At 41.1% G+C, this 19,398-nt stretch overlaps 1 protein-coding gene across 5 annotated transcripts in view; it reads left to right on the forward strand.

Annotated features, from left to right (window-relative positions):
* KIF26B (kinesin family member 26B) overlaps positions 1-19,398 on the forward strand; it is a 280,373-nt gene that overhangs the window by 152,759 nt on the left and 108,216 nt on the right. The window contains exon 1 of one of the 5 annotated variants that reach the window (XM_080997599.1): positions 9,798-10,185. The exons of the other annotated variants lie outside the window; for them this stretch is intronic. Within the exon in view, the coding sequence (XP_080853725.1) occupies positions 10,166-10,185 (20 nt within the window). The 5' untranslated portion in view covers positions 9,798-10,165. Of the gene's footprint in view, positions 1-9,797; positions 10,186-19,398 lie in introns of those variants that run through there. 5 annotated transcript variants of the gene reach the window in all.

Genomic DNA, 19,398 nt, shown 5'->3' on the forward strand with positions numbered 1-19,398 from the left:
ATGTAAAGCACTCTTTTTCAGTCTTGTACTCTCTTGATTCTATTGGACTCTTAACTCCCATAAGCCCCAATCAAAATGGCTAATGGCCAGGGATAATACGAGCTGTACTTACTGCACTACAAAGTTGGGGAAGGCTGGCATACAGGATTAGCAAGAACACGAACAGTTTGTAGCTGCTAAGCTGTGCACATAACTGTAGCCAGGACTGCATATGTCATTAGGAAGTAACTCCAAATTGACCCGTTTCTATTAGGACGGCTGGTGGATTATAATACTGGTGAGTTGGAAGAAAGGAAGCAAACCATTCCTATCCTTCTGCTCTGGCTATTCCAATTTAGACTGGTCTACTAGAGCATTCCCAACTTCATTATGAACTGCTTAAAATGTCCTGAATTGAACAGCCTGCATGAATGTGGCGGAAGCAAATATAAATTATCAGCTGAAGTTTGTACATGATTAAAGGAGTGTCCCCTAAGCTCCAGCAAGGATCTTATCCTGCTGTATAAACTCAAGCTTGCAGATGCTTCTGGTTATGTTAGTTTTGATAATGAACCCATTTGCAATTTCACCCCCCAGCTGTTGATTTAGTCCAGTAGCTTTGCATCAGATAACTTACTGAAATGGAGCTAAGTGACAGGCGGGGGTGATGGTGGTGGGAAGGCGGGAAGCAAATTGAAATGTTTATGATATGAATGGGAGAGAATTGTGGGTTGGGTGGCTTACGAAAAGCATATCTAATTAAAGCCATTAATGTGCAGGATGCTAGAACGGAATTGCCCAAGGAATTTTTATTGAAATTTTAGTACAACTTTTATCTATGGCAGATCTGTGTTCACTGCTATAGCATCTGCAGGGAATTCATATTTTACTGAAATTCAGTGGCATGATTTAAACATAGGAAAACTTCCTTGTAGTAAACTTCCTTGCTGTTCGGTGTGATATCTAAATAGTTACCAGTTCCATTCCTAATGTTACTGATTTGTGTTGATTGGTTGATGACGTTGTTTCCCCCTTTTAAAAATGTTACTGTAGATAAGATCAAATATTATTTTCAAAACAAAAGTTTGATGACGTTAAAAGCCGCTTTTGGCCTTTGTTGTCAATCCCGTATCTTTTATATTTTCATATGGTTTTCTATATAGATTAATTTAAATGACTCCTAACTGTTAGAAAGACTACAGCAAAAATCTTTCCCAAGGTCTTTGCACTTTCTCTTAGTCAGTGATGAGAGTTCCTTTCTCTGCCCCTTTAGAGATGCAGGAAGAGGATTCCTCCCCTGCCTTTGTTCAGCTGGAAATCTTGAAGTGTTAATAATTTTTGTCTTAAATCAACATGAAAGTCTAAGTGATATCATTTCCCCCTGGATGATTTACTTCCCCCTTTTGGACACATGCCTCCATGTTCTGTGGAAATGCTACTGCTCCCTGAACTAAATTCCTAACCCAGCATAGGTCACATAATGGGGTGAGAAATGATTTTGAGGTAAGCAGCATTAATGGCATCTGGTTTAATAGCTGTTGGCATACTGGATGCCTTGACTTTGAACGTGTTGGCAGCATTTTTCATTATTTTTGCCAATAATTCGTCAGAAATGTTCTGGTTTCTCTCAGGACTGTGTTGTATCTTATGTAGCCCTACCATCCGTTGTGGGCAGCGCAGTGTACTACCTGGTTACTAGGATTTAAGCTGATCTCGTTCATTAACCTTAGCAGGGCTAAATTGGCTTCAGTACAAATATTTTGGTTTTAACTGGTCTGAGGATTGGGCTGGGCTATAAGAAATTTGGCTGCTATCCAGTGTGGGGATAAACATGGATTAGTAAAGCCAACATATTAGGTATTCCGTTATTGATGAACTCATACAGGCATCCTGATCCCCTTCCTACCCTCCATCAGAGTTCAGTTAATTACTTTGTGTGCAGTTGAACAAATTGCTGTAGATGTAAGATACTTTGCCAATTTATGTAATTTTAAGCTATGTGACACAGTGCGTTGTTTAGTATACACAGTTGGGGGTACTACTTTTATCTGTGAGTTGATTAGAAAACTTAAATTGTCTAGTGGGATTGTGTTGCTTTTTTGTAAGCAAGGGTGTAGAATGAATGAATGAATGACTGTAACTTGGAAGAATGACATATTTTCTAAAAATAAATTCTGCATGCCAGGGTATATATGTGTGTGTATTTATGTTTGCTGCCAAATATTAAACAGTTAAATACATTGATTGTGACTATTTACATAGTGCAGCACATGGGCTGCAGTTTTGTCCCCACTTATACTGGTTTGCAACACAGTTTTATGCACACTTATTTGCCAGTGAGACCGATTGGACTCAGTGAGACTGATGTTTGTTGTAAGTCATGAGACTGGAGTTTACACATGTTTACTGAAGTTCACGAGTCATGCCAGGCAAATACTAAAACAATTGACATTAGATTATAGCTTAAAAGAAAAGTGGAATGTTCTTGTCTTTCCTTTCAAATCTGCCTTGGCATTCTTTGAAATGTCAAGTGATAGACTACAGAAAGCGGGAAGTAAAAGGTAAGTTTTATATGAGGGCATACTAAATTTTCTTTGTTAGCTTTTACTTGTTCTCTATAGAAACAGTAAAAGGGTGACTAAATATGATCATGTGTAATAACTCTGTTGTCCAAGTTAGGGGTGGGTGACACCGCTTTGTGATGGTTCCGGTCCAACTTAGATGGTCATTTCCAGAGGGTGATGCTTGGGGATTGTTCTTTGACCCATGGAGCCTTCCATGTGGGGTTCCTTGGGGTTCAGTTTTATCCCCTGTGCTTTCTAAGAGATACACAAAACTGCTGAGTGGAATTTTGGAGTACATGGTCAGCAATATGCTGTTGACACACAGCTCTACCTCTACTTTACATCTGCAGGTGCGGCAATGGATGTGCTGGACTGTTTTCTTGCCTCAGTAATGGACTGGATGAGAGCCCACAAACTCAAGCTCAATCCAGATAAGACTGAGGCCCTGTTAGTGGGCGGTTCCCTAGACCAGATGGCTGAGAGGTTACACTCCCTCTGAAGGAGCAGGTGCACAGCTGGAGAGTGCTTCTGGATCAGTTGCTGTCACTTGAGGCTCAAATGGCCTCAGTGGCACAGCTTTGGCCACTTGAGCCTCAAGGGAAAGCAACTGATCCAGAACCTTTGACCTTCTATCAGCTTTGGCTGGTGGCCCATCTGTGCCCCTGTCTGGGTAGGGACAGCCTAACTACTGTTGTCTATGCTCTGGTAACCTCTAGGTTTTGTTGTTGTTTAGTCGTTTAGTCGTGTCCGACTCTTCGTAACCCCATGGACCAGAGCACGCCTGGCACTCCTGTCTTCCACTGCCTCCCGCAGTTTGGTCAAACTCATGCTGGTAGCTTCGACAACACTGTCCAACCATCTCATTCTCTGTCGTCCCCTTCTCCTTGTGCCCTCAACCTTTCCCAATATTAAGGGTCTTTTCCAGGGAGTCTTCTCTTCTCATGAGGTGGCCAAAGTATTGGAGTCTCAGCTTCAGGATCTGTCCTTCCAGTGAGCACTCAGGGCTGATTTCCTTAACAATGGCGAGGTTTGATCTTCTTGCAGTCCATGGGACTCTCAAGAGTCTCCTCCAGCACCATAATTCAAAAGCATCAATTCTTCGGCGATCAGCCTTCTTTATGGTCCAGCTTTCACTTCTATACATCACTACTGGGAAAACCATAGCTTTAACTATACGGACCTTTGTTGGCAAGGTGATGTCTCTACTTTTTAAGATGCTGTCTAGGTTTGAACCTCTAGGTTAGATTTCTGCAATGCAGTATATGTAGGGCTGTCTCTGAACATAGTTCAGAAGATTCAGCTACTGCACAATTTGGCAACCAGGTTGTTCACCAGGGCATATTACATGTTTGAGCATATTACACCAGTCTTGGCCTGAGTGCTCTGGCTGCCAGTTAGTTTCTAGGTCCAATTCAAAGTGCTGGTTTTGACCTATAAAGCCTTAAATGGCCCAGGACCACTATACTTTAAGGACCACCTCTCTGTATATGAAGCAGCTCAAACCTTGTGATAATCATCTAAGGTGCTTCTTCATTTCCTGCTCCACGAGAGGTCTGGAAGGTGGTAACACAAGAAAAGGTATTTTCTGTGGTGGCTCCCTATTTCTGGAATGCTCTCCCCAGGAAGGCTTGTCTGCTGCCTTCATTGCATATCTTTAGGTGCCAAGCAAAACGTTTCTCTTTAATCAGGTCTTTGGCTGATGCAACAACTCCATGTCCTCTTTGTGGGAGGAGGGTTATTGGTTTGGGGGTTATTAGTTTGTTTTTCTTCTTGTTGTTTTTATTATGTATTTTGTGTTCTCATTTTGTATTTTTATGTTGTGCACTGCCCTGTGGTGTTTGGATAAAGGATGGTACACAAATTCAACAAAATGAATTAAGTAAGTAAGTAAATGAGGGGCAGGCATTGGGAGGGGAAAAAGAAGGACCAGATGTAAAAATAAAACGAGATGTAAAGTGTTTGTTGCAGCTAGAGCTCTGCTTTGCTTTCTCTAATATCACAATACCCTGCTCAGTCTGATTCTAAAAATCTCTGCTTTATAAAACCAAGAGGGGAAAAATATAAGTATTTTAATGGAATGTGAAGGCTTTCTCACTTGACACAGTGCTCAAGTGAAGGTTGCAGAGTGCATTTTTATTGGCCATAGGAGGAAGGTGGCTGGCTTTGCTTACAGACAAAGGCTTGCTTTGGAAAAGCCATAAAAGCAGTAGCAGCAGTGCAGAAAATATATTTTGTGAGCAGTGATGTTGAAATTCGAGTTCAACTTTTTAAAGGGACCCTTCAGAACAGCATGGGACTTAGCATCGGGGACTGCAGGGGGTTAACTAACCAAAAAGGTGGCTGGTCAAAATTAGTAGAGGACCTCCTCTGTTCCTGTCCCATAGTATTATGTGATAACTTCATGAAGCAGTTTAGATTACAACGTAGCCAGTACCACTGGAGAAGTGCTGATGATTAACAGCACACATTCATTGACTATGTTCTGCCATTCTCCTTGGATTCTGATTCAGAAAATATTTAGTAAAAGGCTTATTAAGAGGAATCAATGTATCTCACCACTTTTTAGATGTCAACTCTTATTTTTTCCAGAGTGCAAAAAAATAAAAAATGATTACAATAAATGATTTCTAACTAAAGCAGCTTTTTCCACAAGCAGTGTTCCATTTACAGAGGATTTGAACTGAAAATGTTCTGTGACAGTGGACTGTCATGGGGATGAATGTAATATATATCAGCAGCCTCAGCATATAAATCATCTGGTGCAAGAAAGTCATGACAGTCCCAGTGTGCATCTTTGTGTTCAATAGTGAATTAAGTTTTGACATGATTCTGTGTTCCTACCTGAGTTCTCCCTCATACAGCTTTCCTTTGCTGCCTCTGTCTTGAGCCATGATAAGCCAGGACTTTGACTATGCATGTTGTGTTGTATCATGTTCTCCCCCTGCCCCCCAATTAAATTAGTTGCTTTATGTGGAAGTCAGCAAAGCAGGTCTTTTCTTCTACGGACCACTATTTAGCAGACCCTAACTGACATTTTCCTTCCCATCCAACTTTCCCATAGCTTCTTCTTTGGGGACATCCAGAGAACAGTTTCCCTTCTATCATCCCTTCCTCCTAATCTGCATATTATTGAAATAAATAATGTTTTCATCAATGCAAAACTTAAGTAGATAGATAGATAAATTTATTGTCATTGTCCGTATATACACAGTATACACAACAACGAAAATCAAACACCCACCCAAAGACCGGGTTCACATACACATTTGCACGTATCTCCAACACTCTCATCCTATTCAGACATAATCTATAAAAACATATCATACTCCAGAATGTAACATAACCTATTAAAGGCATAACATAACCTAAAAACCTGTCTCATTCCTTCCTACTCCCTGCTTGCTATTTCTTGCAACTGGCCCTGAGATCATTATTTAGTGCAATCAGAGCTCTTGGATAGAAACTATTCAGAAGGCGTGTGGTTCGTGTTTTCATTGTCCTATATCTTCTGCCCGAAGGCAACAGTTCAAAGAAGTTGTGAGCAGGATGGGTGGGATCTCTCAGGATATTGTGTGACTTCTTCAAAGTGCGAGACGTGAAGATCTCATCCAGGGTTGGTAGTTGGAGCCCAATAACATTCTGGGCAATTTTAATTATTCTCTGTAAAGCTTTTTTATCCGTTTCAGAGCTGCTCCCATACCACGATAATATACTATAGGTTAAGACACTCTCGATGGTACTGTGATAATAGGACAGAAGTAGGTGCTGAGATAGATTCAGTCCCCTGAGCATTCTCAGGAAATACAACCTCCCCTGCACCTTCCTCACAACCATATTAATATTTGCAGTCCATGAGAGGTCCTCAGAGATGTAAATGCCCAGGTATTTAAAACTACCAACCCTCTCCACCTCCTCGCCATTTATGTGCAATGGTAAAAATACGCTTTTCTTTCTCACAAATAAAAATAAAACACAAATCACTGAATACCGGTCTTCGGAGTGCCGAGCCGCTGCAAGTGCTTGCGCCGCCATCTTGATGAAGAACGTCAAATAGGTAAGTAAGTACTAGCCATTGGAGATGTAATAGTTTAATTCCAAAGATTTGAAGCATTTTTGAGAAGACACTCAAAAAGTGTACATAATTTATTTAAATATTTATAAAATTGAATCACAGAATTGTAGGGTTGGAAGGGCCCTCCGAGGGTCATTGAGTTCAACCCCCTGCTATACAGAAATGTCAACAAAGAATCATAGAATTGTATATTTATAGACTTAATGGCCTTTGCAATATAAAATCAATTTGTTTGCACGCTTGCTGACTTGTCGTCATAGACTAATTTCTGATGCAGTCTGTCCCTTGAGTATTTCTTACAATACAGAAAAGATCTGTTGAACTGGCAGTTAAATTTGGGCCTGGTGAAGTACTGGGTTTATCCTTAGGCATTGCATCATTGTCTCGAGCCTTGCAACTTGCTATTATTTGAGAGGCAGCAGACTCCTCTGAACTAAATATTCTTGTAGCTGATACTGTCCTGAGGCTTTCCTTGAAGAGTTAGCTACATTGCGACTAAATATTTTTGGAAGTCCTTTTAAAATTGGTACGTGAAATGCAACATGCCTCTCTGTTAGGGTGAGACTCTGTCTAGTCCAAAAATAAGTGTGTACTAGGTGGAGCGTCTCTAGTCTCTGCCACGGCTGATCTCCTTGGTGAAGGGATAGTGTGGTCTCCAAAAAGGATGAGGAACAAATGAGTTGCAGTTTTCTCTTTTTTATTTTACATTTTCTCAGGCAAACTATTTTTTAAATTAAAAAAAAATACTCAAAATAAATAATGTGCACACAGAGAGCGATTACATGTTCCAATTCTTTTGTGAGTGTTGCTTTTTCAATTTCCTTTCCGGAAAAACACGTTAGATTGACAGCAGAACAACAAAAAAGCACACTAAGCTTCTATTGTACAGTAATATCTCATATTTCTTGAGCAACAGCTGAATGAGTATCCAGCTCTGTTAAAACTGTAAAGCTATACCCTGTAATGTTCTATTTTAAAAGTCTGCCTAAGTGTCATCCCCTCTGACCACAGACAATCACCCTGTAAAGAATGTGCACATTTTCACTATTTCATCTGGTAGATTCCTTTAGAAGCAGCTCAGGGTGTGTCCAAGGAATAGAGTGTTAACCACAGACTGATTTGCATACTACACTTGCAGAAACCACCCTGTCTTACAAGGGTATCTTGTCTTGTTTTTCTCCCAGAGTTTGGGGGGGGGGGAGAGGAACCACTACCTTTCCACTATAACTCAAGCACTGCAAATGAGCTCTATCCCCCCCCCCCCAATTATCCTGAGTTGCTGTGTCATAAATGGTTAAAGTGCAACTGGGATGTGAGGATGGTGATGGCGGGTGGCGGGTGGGAGAGCAGCCACATAGGAAAGTCTTATGAAGCCTACTAATTGCATCTCAAATGAGTTTACATCGTCAAGCAGGTCTGCCCACTTCTTCCACATCTTCCTTTTCCCCATGTTACCATGCTCCCATTCAACAGCGTGTTGGTGACCAAGAGATGCCAGGCACTCTCATTTGCTTCTCTCTTCATACCTTTCAGTTATGTTTATCTAAAGGTAAAGGACCCCCTAACAGTTAAGTCGAGTCATGAATGACTCTAGGGTTGCGGCGTTCATCTCGCTTTACTGGCCGAGGGTGCCAATGTTTGTCCGCAGACAGTTTTTCTGGGTCCTGTGGCCAGCATGACTAAGCTGATTCTGGCGAAACCAGAGCAGCACACCGAAATGCCGTTTACCTTCCCGCCAGAGTGGTACCTATTTATCTACTTGCACTTTGACATGCTTTCAAACTGCTAGGTGGGCAGGAGCTGGGACCAAGCAATGGGAGCTCACCCTGTCCCGGGGATTTGAACCACCGACCTTTCGATCAGCAAGCCCTAGGCTCTGTGGTTTAGACCACAGTGCTACCCAGGTCCCTTTATGTTTAGCTACCATATAGTTAATGCTTTGTTTAGTTCATTGACGTCCCATCTTTCTTCCATCATGCAACTCAAGGTGGCATACAGATGGTTACCAGGTGGCTTCCCATCCAAGCACTGACAGACCCAGAACTCCTTAGCTTCTACTTGCTCAACACAACTTCCCCCTTTCCCACCTTGTGACCTGCAAAAAAAACTACCATGGAGGGTTAGTGAAAACCCCAGACTCTTTTAGCCAGTATCAAGTCTACCTATTAGCACTGCTAGGCCCCTTAGAGTCTACATTTCTGGCTTCCAACAGCATGCTTATTTATTTACTTGTCAGATTTTAGGACCACCTTTCAGCAGCAGTTTCCGGGATGGTTTTCTTGACAAAATAGATGCCAATTTAAAATAAATAAACAAACAAGGCATTAAAATAATAAATGAAAGCACAAGCAGCAACCAAAACAAAGAGGCTCAATCCTCCAAAGCCAGGAAGATCAGGAATGTTTATGCCTCTCTCTAATCTGGCCAGCTCCAGATTTTGCTGAAGTCTGGGCAGGTTTCCCTTGGTGGTCCACCATCACAGACGAGCACCCGACTTGCAGCAGTGCAAGCACTGCCTTTCCCCTTGCTCTTGCTTGAGTTTACATAGCCATATCCACCCTGATATTGCATCATTCCAAGAGGTGCAAGAGCAAAGAAAGAAAGTAGGGGAACCTTGACCACCTTGTATTTGCAGATAAGCTCCATCTCCAAAGTCATAGAATTTACCCAATTTCAAAAGATTAATCTAATCCTTGGGCATTCCTTCCAAATCCTGTGAAAATCACTGGCCAAATGTTTTAATCCAACACTCAAGATTCATTCCCAGATGTCTCCAGGCGGGGTTGGGGAAGACCTTGTCTGAAACTCGAAAGCACAGCTGCCCATCAATGCAGACAATGCTGATCTGGATGGACAAATAACCTGACTCTGTATAAGGCAGCCTCATCTGACTACCGTTATGCAGTTGGATGGTTTGCTCCCCCCCCCCCCTGCAATTGCTTTGCAAGAGAACTGCTAGGCTCTTGTATAGTAATGGGAGATCTAGCAAGGTGTTTCTTCCTTTTTGCCTCTCTCTTGCGTGCATACACACACACACACACACACACACACACACACAGAGCCAATCTTAATCCCCCCCTCTGTACACACTTATACACAGGCATGCACATGCATTCTTTCTCTCTCAGTCACACACACTTCTCCGATCACAGGGAAGAGAGAGACTGGTGCTGTTTTTCTTCAACTGCAGAGAGATCAGGTTGCAACATGTTAACGGGATCTGCAATAGATGCGGAAATTTGGTGATGGATAAGGTGCTGTATGAAATAAGAAGTAACAGTTGGTTAAAAGCCTGAGGCAGTATCTTGAGACTTGAGGCAGCCTAGGAGGACTAGAATTCCCTAGCACTCAGGATTCCCGGGTTCCTCCTTAGAATACTCCACCCCCTGTGGATTTTAATGTTTTTTTCTTCCTTTACTTGTCATACTGTTGCACTTCCTGGCAACATGACTGCGGATCTGCGAGCAACGTATGAGCAAGCCTTCATTTTAACTGGACTGAAGAAAAGGATTGCACATTTTTTAATTCAGGTTATAATGTAAAAGTGCAGATGATGGACTGGAGACCCATGTAAGTGGATATGATTTTGTTTACTCAGTTAGTGAATCAAAGGGTTTGGTTCCTCCTTTTAGCTCCGCCAACATCTCTCAGCATATACCTTTTACAGATATGATTAAAATATTCTTGGCTTTGCTCTTCGCTTGACACTGGCATGTTAGGAGTGCTAAAACTGTGCAGCCTTATTATTGAATGGATGGCTGAATACTGCATGCAAGTGACAAGCTTGAATCTATACTGTTCCTTATCTTTTTAGTACAGCATCTGCAATATGCTTGGATGGATCAAAAGCAGCCAGATGTAACACTCAGATTTATTGTAAATGATTGTTAAAATTATTGTTGTTTATCTGATGTAGCTAAATTTTAATAGTTTCCTCTTCAACTGACATAAGACACTTTTGCAGACAGAGAATGTCTTGGTTCTGCTAGATAAGCAGGCACCTTTAAAAACTGAGACAGGTTTCTGTTTTATATTTGCTGTATGACTGTGGTACAAGCCAGCATAAAGTAAAAGGGTTTCCTCTTTTTCCTAGCAAAAGACCTGGCTAGATCCAGGTTATTGTGTCATATAACTGAGATTATTGACACAACGCATATTGAAACTAACCTGTTCAGAGGGAGGAAGGTTTTGGGAGTCTCTGTACACTTTTATACTAAACCTTTCTTTCAAGCATGGCCCTGATTGTAGTCAACTTGCATTTGCTCTTCTTCGCTTGGGAATAACTTCATACACCCAGAAGCAGCCCTTATGCGGTCTGCTACAGGATTCCCTCAGGACCAGTTTTCAGCCATGAATTGGGACGGAAGTTTAGTGCTAGATGGGTGGAGGTGATTATTCTGTGCAAATCTGAAGTAGGGAAAATATGACTCTTTTCATGTTTTGAGTCGCAAGGTGAATAAAAAATACCTGAATCAAGGACCCCAGAGTTTTCAACGGCCATAGTCTAGGAACATAGGAAGCCAAACCATAGGTTCATCTAGCTTAAGCAATGTCAACACTGACTGGCAGTGGTACTGCAGGGTTTCAGGCATTGAAAGGAGATACTCTACCACTGAGCTATGGCCAATGTCTAGGACTCTTAGTGGCTTGGCAGGGGAAGAGAGTCTCATAATTTAATCTTGCAACCAAGAGCAGCACACATGTTCTTTGCCTGTACAGAAGGAAGAGGGGCGCCCTCCCATTGTTTTGCCTGCTAGAATGTCCTGTGCCACACATGAGGGGGAAGAGGTGCAACTGTGTTTATGCTTAAATGGCATGCAGCAATTTCTCGTGTGAGGCATTCTTCACAGGGTTGGCCCAAACATATTTTTCAAGTCATAGTTAGGAAGCAGAGGTTTTTGAAGTCCATGGTAGGCCATTATTTATGTGGCACTTTCTTCTTGATGGGTCACAGGTTGTTCAGCTCTTCCCCAGGTTAAACACTCCCAGTTCCTTCATCCTGTCCTCATATGATCCCCATGCTAGACTGTTTTATCATTGTAGCTTTTGTGAGGGGTAGGGATGGACCAAACTGTCAATTCCAGTACTCTCAGTTTCTCATTTTTCCAATTGTAAATCCAGTTCCTCACATTTCTGCAGCAATTTGTGACACCCCCCCCAAAAAAATCTCATTAAAATTAATCAGCATTTTAGTTTGATCCCCCCCCCCCGGTAAACACATTTTTGTATGCAGTTTTGACTAATGTACATATTTCTGTGAGCTATTTAACCCAATATGATGACAATACTGCATTTTTAAAAAAGTTATTTTCACCAATATATTTATTTTATGTACACTTTCCTCGAATACATGCATTTTTATGGTCTGTCTGGAGAACTGCACCACAAAATTCAGTAAGTGTGAATTTGGAAGAAACCCTTTGTTGTGATTCACATATTGGTTTGAGAAATGTGAATTAGGTAGTTCTTTATTAAAATAATCTTCCCCCATCTCTAATGAGGGGTATGTCCTTGCTAAATCAGTGCCCAGAATTGGACAAGGTTGGTGATTTTCAGTCTGTTTTTTCACTAAAGCATTTCAAAATGTGAATCTAGACAAATAGTTCTTCCCGATGTATAACAGTTTCCATTTCCACATGTTTAATGTTCTTTCTTTCTGCTCAGTTTTCTAGGACTGTATTGATGTCATTTAAATATTTAGCCTATCATCTAGAGAAGCGTTCTTCAACCTTAGATCCCCAGATGTTGTTGGGCTTCAACTCCTATTAGCACCAGCAAGTCTAGCCAAAGGACAGAAATGATGGGGTTGTGGTTCAACAACATCAGGCAATCCAAGGTTGAAGAAGACTGCTCTAGATGGTTTGTCACTCCTCTCAGTATTTCGTCAACTGCAACATTCAGATTATTGATGAAAATATTGGACATCACCAAAACTAACACTAATTAATGTGAGAAGTTGTTTTACAATGTAAAATTTACAGCATCCTTAGGGGGCACATCATGATGTTTTAGGATCTGTTTTGGCAGTGTATAAGTACTTTCCCCTACATCGCATTTTGGTGCATCCAACTAACCATGCCGCCACTGCCCTTCTCCCTTATTCAGACCCCCCCCCCATGTGGACTTTCTTTCATTCTCTTGTCTCTCTTTCTCGCTGATGTATTTATGTTGTTGCCACTGCTGCTAAATTTATCATGCAAAAGATTACTGCACCCAGTATAATTACGTAGAGACTAATTAAAAATAATGTTCTCCAAATGGCCAGGCATACTAGTTTCATAGGGCAATCTTTGAGTCTGCACTTACACTTTTGAAATAACTTGGCTGGGTTCCAGCTTCACAACATGACTTAAAATAGCTTGGGCTCTCCCTGACCCCCCCCCTTTCACACACTTAAAATATCTGGGTATTGGCACAGTGAAATGCAATACAGTTTGCCTATACTGTAGTTTCAGCTGGCGTTTCAGTTTGGCTTGGGGAAAAACACTGTTTAGTACATGCTTATCTAATTCTGCTTTCCCTTAGAATATCAGGTCTGGGGCCATGACAGAGCTGGGCATGCTGTGTCCAGTGAACATCTCATTACAATCACTCGAGTCCATTTATTGTAAAGATCCCCTTTGTAGCACACATTGCTACTGAGACAAGAACCCGGCCTTCATGGCTTTATTAAATTAGGCAAGACACTTAAACATCTATTTGTCTACGTGGTTGAGGGGGTCCATGTTCAAACCCTCACTTAGGAAAGAATAGAAAAGAAAACACAGAATCTGGCTTTACAAAAGTTCAGTCCAGAGTTAACACAATAGTTCAATACCCTGGTCATAAGACCGAGGAACAGGTGACCAGTGCCTGGTAGGGTTTACTTTTCCAGTAAAAGGTTTGTTTGTGCAAGGGAGCGCATATGGTATCAGTTTTCATGTGATCTTGGCTAGATTTACTGGCATGACTCCTCTCATTATTGAGTAAAATTAAGCATAATCAGAGCTAGATCTCTGTGTCATGGCAAAGGCATGAAGCCTAGCAAAAGGCTGATCTTGTGGTCAGCTCATATTATGTTATCAGAATGTTCCAATGCCATTTACTTTTATACATCTTTAGTGGTTCTGAATAAGGAGCAGAATGTTGGATCAACACATCTGAGTCTGGCATCTCGACGTAGGCCTGGAAGAGCCTCCTGTCTGAAAGGCTGAAAACATACCGTCAGTTGGTGTAGACACCACTGAGTTTGATGAGCAAATGTCCTATTCAACAACAAAACAACAAGAAGAAGAAGAAGAAGAAGAAGAAGAAGAAGAGTTATACCCTGCCCCTCTGACTTCATACAAATAAATAATGCCAAAACAATATAATTTCCTTCTTCATCAGCTAAGGTAGCTGGACGTATGAGCACATCCAGTCATTATTATTATTTTGTTCATCTAGTGCATTAGCACTGGTTTTCAGTTCTTTAATTCCTTACAGCCCCCAGCCTGATAATTTATTATTATTCATTTTACAGTTAGCATTTGAATAAATCTGCTTAGTGTTTGCGTTCTATTACAGAAAATATAAACAGACAAGTGAGAAATAGGGAGACCGACCACAATAACTTAAGATCCCAAATAGCAGGCTGCTATCTCTTCAGATCTGTTTTGTGCCATCTATAAATGGCCCCTAATGCTTCCTATTAAACTTCCAGGAAGCCTATTACATTTGCTATTAAAAGTAAAATGATTAGCTGCCAAGGGCACTGTTTCTGAGAGAGTCTGCGGAGCAATTTTTCTTAGCGAGCAGGAGTTTAGATACGTTGCTATTTTCAAAGTGTCTTTCAGAAAAGCGCTGATTGAAATCAGCAAAAGTGCCAAACGGTAAAATGGTAGAGTCAAGGTGAGAGGATAGGGAAAGGAAAAAAGCTGCAGTTTCCTCTAAAGAGTTTCGCATGTGGTGCTGTTCAGGTTCCAGAAGCTCTGAACTGATAAAAGCAGCCAGCAAGATAAGTCTCAGACTGATCAATACCTTGCAGATAGGATGAAGCTTTCATTTTGATCTAAGGGTGTTTTTAAAAAAAAGATAAATAAGAAGAGTTATTTAATTTTGCTTGGCTCCTCCTGATACGCTCGGTTGCTTATGCTTTCATGGTCCCCCTTTTCTCCACACATTCTCGATCATTTCTACACCAGATGAAGTGGAACATACGAGAATATCCAGCAAAAAATACAACCTCCAAATATTAATTTCCCTGGATAAATGTACAGAAGTGGAAGGTTAGCAGGACTTGTTAGATCATCAAGTTTCCTTCAGTGCTTGCAATCTTGGTTGTTGGGCAAGCATAAATACTGTGTGGAAACAATATTATTTCACCCAACGTGCCAGAGTGTTTGAGACTGGCCTTAGTGGAGAGAAGGCACGTTGGCAAAGACTTGTCGTGTCCCAGCTGAGAAACAAAAACAAAACCCCAGGAGAAATTTCCAGAAGTTCCATAGAAACTTTTGGGGCAAGCTAAGGCCATAGATCATGAGGAGTCTCATGAGTCCATTCCTCCAGGTATGCACTTTTGGGATATTTCCTTCAAGGGCCTATACGTACTGGTGTGCAGTTCTGGGATTTCTTGTTTTCTTGTTCTCAGTGGAGTATTTATTATTGTTTATTTGATTTCTCACCCACACTTCAGCAAATGGTCCCAGGGTAGATTAGAGCAATACTAAAATACAAAATTAAAAGCTGATAAAACAATTTACAATCACAGGACAGGGATGGGCCCTAAACATGTATATTTATTGAGTCAAAGGCTAGGGTAAAGAGGTGACCTTCAACAATTCCACAGCTGAGGGGTTTTCCTGGGTTGCCACCCCCAAACCTTTGACGGCAGTGGAACTACCAAGAGGGCCCCAGGAGGGTCTGCAGGGAGGGAGGCAGTTTTCCATATATTTGGGGCCCAAGATGTTTGAAAGCTGGGAAGATGATGTCCACACAGTATTGATGTTGCCTCTGATTACATCTGTGATTGCTAGCATGAAGGCAGAGCTTCATTTGTGTCTACATAATGGTGCTCCTCTCTTTTAATTAGACATTTACTTGTAAGACCTTCTCTCCCATTACAAATAGCTTTATTTCAATTTATAAACCAAACAGCTGTTCCTTCGGAAACAAAACTAAATGTCAAAATTTTGCTTAATTATCCAGCAGGCATCAAATCAATGGGTAGTATCCCCCATAATTGAAATTAATTAGCTTTTTACTAAAAGACCGAAAGGTAATGAGGGAAGAGTTGCAAATTATAAAAAGCTATGCAAATTCTGCTTGTTGGTATCTTTCACACCTCCATACAATTTACTGCTTTCGAGCAATGAATTACTCTTTTGAGCACAGCGTATTTAATTTCATGTCATTTTTCATTTCACTTGATTGAAAATAGAAGAGTGAGAGAAAAGGGTTTATTTAAATGATAGCACTAAAAGCTAACAACATCAATGCATTACAGACTCATAATCTCTCCCCCCACCCCCACCCCGGTAATTTAGTTTGTGGCACGTTTAAGAAGGAAAAGAGGTAATGTTCCTAAATACACTAAACTAGTGGTCTCCAAATTTTGGTAAACTTAGAAAACGTGGGCACTAGCACAACACCCATTTTATAGCAAGGAAAACTGATGATGCTCAGAGAAATGCTCACATACCCCAAAACAGGAAAAACACAACACCACAACATAAAAACCCAGAACCAAAACCCACCCAAACAAACAAAAATATAGATTTAAAAAGATGGGAGTAGCAGATGGCACTGGGGTGCCAAGAAGGTTTCTGTGGTGCTTTGGGGTCTGTGGGTACCACATTAGCGACCCCTGCCCTTATTGTTTAAACAGTTGATCATGGAACCAAGCAGAGGGAAGGCAAATCTGTACTTAATTCAAAATGGTGTCCTTGAACTGATTGGAAACAGTGATCATACAGCTATCAAATTCAAAATACATTTAAGTGAACAGTGGTAAAGGTTGTCCAACACAGTCACATTTTACTTCAGATAAGGCCATTTTACATCACAGTTTACTTCAAAATAATGAGGGGACTGGTGAAAATGTCCTTATTTGAAGTAAAATGTGACTGTGTTGGACAACCTTCACTTGTGTTGGAGAAAGGGAAGGAGGAATCGTTTGACCAGGAATTAATTTAAGGGGAAACGGTAGTGAGCTACTGGGAAGTTATAATCTTTGTGTCTCCCTGACCCTCCTGACTTTCCCTTTCCGCTTCGGTCCCTTAAGATTTTGGGTGTACCTGTTATGGGGAGAGAAATTAGACCAGGACCAGGTCGAGAAAAATGGATCACTTTATGTTGCATCTTTAACAGTCCCTTGAATTGTCCAGACATTACTTGAACTAATTCTTATGTAGGCTCAAGAGCCCATAGCTCGGTGACCTCAGTATTAAATATTCCGCCTTTTAAGAATATAAGAAAAGCTCTGCTGATATTAGACCAAAGGTCTATCTACTCCTGCGTCCTGTTTCTCTCAGTGACCAGCCAGATGCCTGTAGAAGTGGTATTTAGTTGGTATTCAGAATCACGCTGTCTCTGATCCTGGTGGTGGTATACAGCCATTGTAACTAGTAGTAACTGATAGTCACCTTTGAGCTGTTTGGTTCAGTTATGCATGCCTTGATATGATATGATTCCTGAAAGACAGGATTCCAGTTTCTTCTTTATAGGAATATAAAAAGCTGGCTTCTACTGAGTTGGGGCATCTGGGTCAGTATTGTCTAGACTTGCATACCTTCAAACATTTCTCTGATGAAAATAGGGATGCCCTATTTAAAAATAAATAAATAAATAAATAAATAAATAAATAAATAAATAAATATTATAATTCTACCCCATCCATCTGACTGGGTTGCCCCAGCCACTCTGGGCAGCTTCCAACACATATAAAAACATAATTAAACATTAATCATTAAAAAACTTCCCTAGAAGGATTCCTTCAGATGTCTTCTAAAAGTTGTATAGATATTTATCTCCTTGGTTCAGGGGTTGCATAACTCCATGCCCTCCAACATTTCTCCACTGAAAATAGGGACATCCTAAGGAAAAGCAGGACATTCTGGAAGCAAATCAGAAACCAGGAAGGCTTCTGTAAATCCGGGACTGTCCTTGGAAAATAGGGTCACTTGGAGGATCTGCACTTGACTGGTAGAACTTCTCTAAGATTTCAGACTAAATTTTCTCCCAGCCCTAACTAAAGACAATGGGGAGTGCAACCGGGACCTGGTGATGGACATTAAATGCCAATTATTTTAAGGGCAAATGAAAGGCACAGGAATATTTTATTCTGCTTGAAAAGAATGTGACAACAATCTGAATAGGGTCAGCGTAAACCAGAAGAGAGAGCATGAGGCCACCCAGACTTTGCTGGACTGCAGCTCATATCATCCCTGCCCACTGACCATTCTGCCTGGGGCTGATGGGAGCTGGAGTCCAACAGCACCTGGAAAGCCAAAAGTTCCCCATCCCTTGTTTTAAATGTTTTATATATTACAGTAATTGCAACACATTGTTATTAAGAAATACTAGTAACTGCATAGTGTGGGGTCTGTAAGATATAACTGTATTAAGCTGCTAAAAAAATTGGACAGAGTTTTAAATTGTAATTCAACACAGAAGTCTGGCTTGCAGTGGTGGTCTTAAGTGCATTTTTAATGTGTGTAAATTAATGAAAGCCTCTTTCAAAATAAAGTGGCTCTCACAAATTTGATTGGCTAAAACGCAGAGATATATATCGACTGTGCCTCATTCCAGTTCCATGTAGTTTTTCTTTCAACAAGAACATTAAAATATAAGAGAGAGAGAGATGTAGCGTTGGGTCTGATTGTGCTCTTTTCTTGTTTCAGAGATCATGAGTTAGGTTAGAGGGATAAAGCAAAATCTTCCATATGTGTGGCCAAGCTTTCTCATGGGAGGTAGTGGAAAAGTACAATCAGTCAATAAATCATTTTATTTGTATGCTGCCTTTTCAAAGTTAAAACCATGCTCAAGGTAAGGTAAAGGTAAAGGGACCCCTGACCATTAGGTCCAGTCGTGGCCGACTCTGGGGTTGCGGCACTCATCTCACTTTATTGGCTAAGGGAGCCGGCGTAAAGCTTCTGGGTCATGTGGCCAGCATGACTAAGCTGCTTCTGGCGAACCAGAGCAGTGCACGGAAACACCGTTTACCTTCCCTCCAGAGCGGTACCTATTTATCTACTTGCACTTTGATGTGCTTTCGAACTGCTAGGTTGGCAGGAGCAGGGACCGGGCAGCAGGAGCTCACCTCATCGTGGGGATTCGAACCGCTGACCTTCTGATCGGCAAGTCCTAGGCTCTGTGGTTTAACCCACAGCGCCACCCACGTCCCTATGCTCAAGGTACTTTTTGATGTTTTGCTTATTATTTTGTTATGTTTGCAGTTATGAATTTTTTTTATATGCTGCATTCTCAAGGTAGCTTGCAGCATATAAAAAAATTACATAACTGCAAACATAACAAAATAAGAAGCAAAACATCAAAAAGTGCATAACCAAATTGAGCAATTTCCACATAAATCATGAGATCCAAAATAAAGATACCAAAAATTAACAGCAACAACAGGAACAACTCCCCCCGTCACAACATTCCAGCCCAATATTTTGTTCGGCAGACTCCGCTTTTGTAGCTGGAGTCAGTCAGGGTGAGACCAGGTGGGAAAAGGCCTGCAAGGCAGAGACCAAGTCTTCCAGAAATTAAATACTTCATGAAGTCACAAACTGGGTGACTTTAAAACACGGGCTTCATGAGGGG

Source organism: Podarcis pityusensis, assembly GCF_964106645.2.
Source record: "Podarcis pityusensis genome assembly, chromosome: 3".
NCBI classification, from domain to species: domain Eukaryota; kingdom Metazoa; phylum Chordata; class Lepidosauria; order Squamata; family Lacertidae; genus Podarcis; species Podarcis pityusensis.